Source organism: Cyclospora cayetanensis, unplaced genomic scaffold (genome assembly GCF_002999335.1).
Source record: "Cyclospora cayetanensis isolate NF1_C8 unplaced genomic scaffold, CcayRef3 CcayRef3_contig_485, whole genome shotgun sequence".
NCBI classification, from domain to species: domain Eukaryota; phylum Apicomplexa; class Conoidasida; order Eucoccidiorida; family Eimeriidae; genus Cyclospora; species Cyclospora cayetanensis.
In genome coordinates, this window is record NW_020312464.1 from 1 (window position 1) to 4,280 (window position 4,280).

Sequence of the window (4,280 nt, forward strand, 5' to 3'; positions counted from 1 at the left end):
CCCGGTTTGAATACCGGGTCATGGCCAACAGCGCTGGTCAATTTCAGCACACTGACCTTTTGTAACAAAGCCTCCTCCTAATGTCCTATATCATCTGCCTGTAATAGAGTCTTAGATGCGGCGGAGCGTCCTTCATACACTTAAGTGTGCTTCCAGTGCAACTTACACAGTGACGCGTGCTCACGTACTTACACTGGGCTGTACTTACCTGCTTTCTAGCGCAACTCAGGTTCTCATTCACATTGCAGCGCCAAATTCTGGGGGAGCGCCAATTGCTGCTTAGCCATAAAGCCCCTTTGAAGCATTTTACCCTGGAAAGCCTTTTAGATTCTCATACAGAGCCCCCCTTCACAATTAACATCTTTGGCCCCTCCCACCGCCAGTTCATGGGGCATCCCAGCTGAAAATAAGGCTGCAGAAAGTTGGAGCAAATGTGGGATGTGGCGGCAGATGACATGCGTGTTTTGAGTGTAGGGAAACTGCATTCCTATAGAGCACTTACATGAATGCCTTTCTCCCAACGTAGCACGCTACTGGTAAGTGGTGTTTTGAGGTTGCAGATTAAGTCTCATGCATATATGATGTGCAGGCCTTTGCCTGTTGCTCCGCAATGGGGTACTGTTGAACAAACACGTTGCGCCCAAAACTAAAGATGAAACCAACATATCAATTCCTAGATGTGATAGAGCTTTAAAGCCTTGAGCGTAATATGCACAGCCCGCTAGTTAGAAACAATCTGATTGAAAAGTTGAGGCGAACGCCTGAGCTTCATAGTGCACCCTCAGAAGGGTTTACTGTCCTGGAAGCACCTCGCGTCCTGGTATTTTATTCGTTCAAACAACCAGTCGCGCTAAGCGGGGATTTGTCCTTAACCTTCAAATCAAAAGAATGAATTGCTGAGCTTTTGTGCGACAGCGAATTGCAGCTTTGTTAGGCGCGCAAGGTGAGCCGCCATGAGGCTGTCTTGCAGTGTGTTCTGGCACAGCTGTTCAAAGTTCTCGAGCTCTGGTTCCGCCGTCCCACTGAGTGCAGAGCTAAGAAAACGGCCAACTTCAGGATCGGGACACGTCTCACCATTCAGCACACTGCGGACGTACGACGAACAAATAGAGAGCTTCTCCTGCAGCTGTTCCAGCTCAGCATTCAGGCCGTCCCGCATATCTGAAAGGGGCACCCCCTCAGCCGCTGGTTCGGTCAATGCCTCTGGGGGTACAGGCTGACTGCGATGGCTCCCCGTGCGCACCTTCTGTAGCAGCCGTAAACCAATACGGTCAGAGGGAGTTGCATACAACTCTAATGGAAGTTCATGGAACTGGAAGCATGCCTCCCTTGCCATTGTCATCTGCACCTGTGTGTAAACCTGAAAATCAGTATACGCGCAAAGGCAAAATAAAGCTAGTTGCCTCGCCTCTCTGTATGAATGAATCAAACAGTGCCACTAGCTTGAGGAACCCGTTAGTTCCTTTCTAATATTTGGCTTCTCGTACGAGCATCATCGAATCGTACAGCTACAAAGCTCAGTTAACGCTTACTTTCACAGCAAAACTTCCGCTTTCCATAACGGCGTCGACCATTAGATGTATTGGCTCGGTCAAAGGCGGTTGAGGGAAGAACTTGGATACGGAGGAAAATTGCTTGAACCAGCCATGGACAGCGCATGTCAACTCTGTCATTTCGCTGCCCGTGCAAAACCAACCAACAACCACCTCCCTCACGCCACCATTGCCTCCATTTGCCTGCTGCTTGAGCTCGAACATGCTCTCATGGTGGTCCTTGATAATTTGCAGCAATCCCTGGAAATACACATACCGGCCCCTTTAGATGGGGATGTTAATGCGTAAAGAAACGTAGTTTGCAATGGTGACATAGTCTACATATATGCAAATGCGTTAAATAAAAAAGCACTGACCTCGCCTGTCAAAGAATGCCTGTCCACAAAGCAGTCTGTAACATCGATTAGGTTTCCATCTGAGCACGAGCCGAGAAGCGTGCCAATGACATTCTCCTGGCCCTCATCCCGACGAATGTACGCATCCAGAATAGTCATCAACGGAACAGGGTGCAGTCGGACCCGGAGGGAAGGAAATGGAAGCAGGTCAAAGTTTTTAGGGACACATGCTGGCTGGGCAGTCCCATTCCCCATAAGAGAGACTTGGCGCGACATTGTGCCGAGCAACTAGCGCTACACCTCCTCTACCAGATCGAAAGGAGCAATTTCCAATGACAAAAGCTTCAATAGTTCTAGTGGGGCACTTTAATTGGGCAAGAGAACGTACAAAAGGGCCCTGCATGCGACGATCCATAGAACCCCACAGCGGCACCACCGCTTTACTGTATTCACCCTAACTGTGCGTAATAGGCCCCATAAATCATGTCTATTTCAGCCGGAAACTGCCCCTCACGTGGGAATGTATGAGCGTGTATGGCAATGACTACTTCACGGGGCTTTACAGACAGGCGGCTGACCAGAGCCATTCTCAGCTGAGGAGATGCATGCGCCCCGCACAGTGGAGGCTTAATTTTCAAGTGCTAACGGATCAAAAAATTAGCACTATATCTATGCACAGGAGGATTTTCTATCATATGCATAAACGGGGAAACTTTTGAAGCTCATTTTTTGTGCATAGGCCTGCTCGGCGCCTCTCCCTGTAGCCCGAACCATGCAGATTCACTGTAGTGCTCTATCAAGGGTCTCATTAAGGAGACACTCTCCTTTAGACTCAATACAAGCTCGATATCGAGTCACTGAGTGCTTGAAAGGAGCTTTTTCTTCCTCCTGCCAGCGACCCTCAGAGTATTCGACAAGTGGTAGAAGTCCAGCTAAAGAGCGCGCTGCCGCCCCGTGTAGTAATATAAATATTCACAGCTAGTCGGACGCAGCATCTAGCTGGCGCGTACACAATATTGTGTCTTCTTGTATTGAGGTAGCAGTACTCTCCAATAAATAATACACTAGGCGAGGAAACAAGTCTGGACACTGTCAACGAGTTCTTAGCTAGGTATGAATTGTGTGGTAGCTAGTGCGAGCTATTTTCTTCACACAGGCAAAAATGCTACAACACTACGAAGGAAAAAAGCAAAGTATCTATTCACTGCTAATGAGATATCAATGAATCAAGAGACACATACCAGCCGACAAAGAGCGATGGCACAAGCCAACACGACTTCGGCGGCGCGATGGCGTGCGGTCGCACAAACACTGAAATATGTGAACCTCCTGCTAAGAGGAAAAAAGACAAATAAAACGTGAAAACGTAAGCAAAACACACACTTCTGCAGCAGTGATCTCACGCGCCCTAGAGCAACGCCTGCATGCGAATACAGGTGGAATATGCAGCATAGTCGATGCGGCAGATGCGACTTTGGAGCCTAAAAAGAGATATAAGCAGGAATGTGAAGACAGCATATCTGGAAGTGGCTGCGCATAAATCTATAGAAGACACCTCGACGATAATAAGTGGAGCCGTTTCAAGCAATTCCTAAATATGAATTTAGCACTGAAGAGATAGTATGTACTCAGGAAGAACAAGTATCAAGAGACGAGAGAAACATCGTCAATGGTGAGTGGATTTGTTAGCCAAAGAGAACTGCGAGCTCTCCCTCCCACAATTAAGAAATCCCGTTACTGCGCCTCAGGCAGCCACTGAGGCGGGCGTTCCCCACCTCATTTAACTAGAAACCTTTCTCTCGTATGCCTTCTGTGCTGGATGGCCCTAATGCTTACTTTTTATGGCTCACTGTGCAGCCTCAGGATCCACATCGCACACTAGCTGCGTAGCAAAGTCTCCGCATAATTCTAAGATTTGAAACTTAGTTAGGCAGCCAATATTCATAGTTTTGTAGCGCCTGCACCTTTAGCAAAATTGATTGAGTAGGTTAAAGAATTCAATTGAGTAGGAAAAAGCAGATTCGTGAGAGCATGACAAATGCCCGGAAGAATTTGGTGACAAGCGTCGCCATCTGGACGCCAGTTGCACATCCTGCAGCCTGTCGAACGACCAGGACCAAAACTCCAAGCTCAAACAAACTCCCCATAGCCGCCTATCGTAATAACATGCCGGTCGTTTTTGAAATTTGCTCATGCATTCACGTGCACTGGCCAGATTCTCTCTAAACCCCTACGCCGCTTAGCGTGGCTGCTGGCTTCGAACCGCCAGGCTCATGCTTGGATCGGAAAGAGGCTCCGGATGTGCTGTGCACTGCTTCCTTATTAACAGACTTAGCACAAGGAAGAAACCCAAGTCAAAAAATTGATTATTTTTTGTTTTGGATTAAATGCC

General features: G+C 48.0%; 1 protein-coding gene across 1 annotated transcript; it reads right to left on the reverse strand.

Annotated features, from left to right (window-relative positions):
• Window positions 1–880: 880 nt before the first annotated feature.
• On the reverse strand, window positions 881–2,164 carry LOC34624240 (eukaryotic translation initiation factor 3 subunit F). The gene is made up of 3 exons (XM_022737331.2): window positions 1,910–2,164; window positions 1,533–1,793; window positions 881–1,360 (listed from the first exon to the last, which is right to left on the reverse strand). The coding sequence occupies exons 1-3, from the start codon at window positions 2,162–2,164 to the stop codon at window positions 881–883; spliced, it is 996 nt and encodes a 331-aa protein (XP_022592739.2).
• Between the last annotated feature and the right edge of the window lie 2,116 nt (window positions 2,165–4,280).

Bases quoted from the DNA above. Each gene is read 5' to 3' on its own strand.
- LOC34624240 (XM_022737331.2), bottom strand. From the start codon at position 2,164: ATGTCGCGCCAAGTCTCTCTTATGGGGAATGGGACTGCCCAGCCAGCA. The intron at 1,794-1,909 runs GTCAGTGCTTTT...GTGTATTTCCAG, and splicing joins GGCATTCTTTGACAGGCGAG to GGATTGCTGCAAATTATCAA. The intron at 1,361-1,532 runs GTAAGCGTTAAC...ACTGATTTTCAG, and splicing joins GCGGAAGTTTTGCTGTGAAA to GTTTACACACAGGTGCAGAT.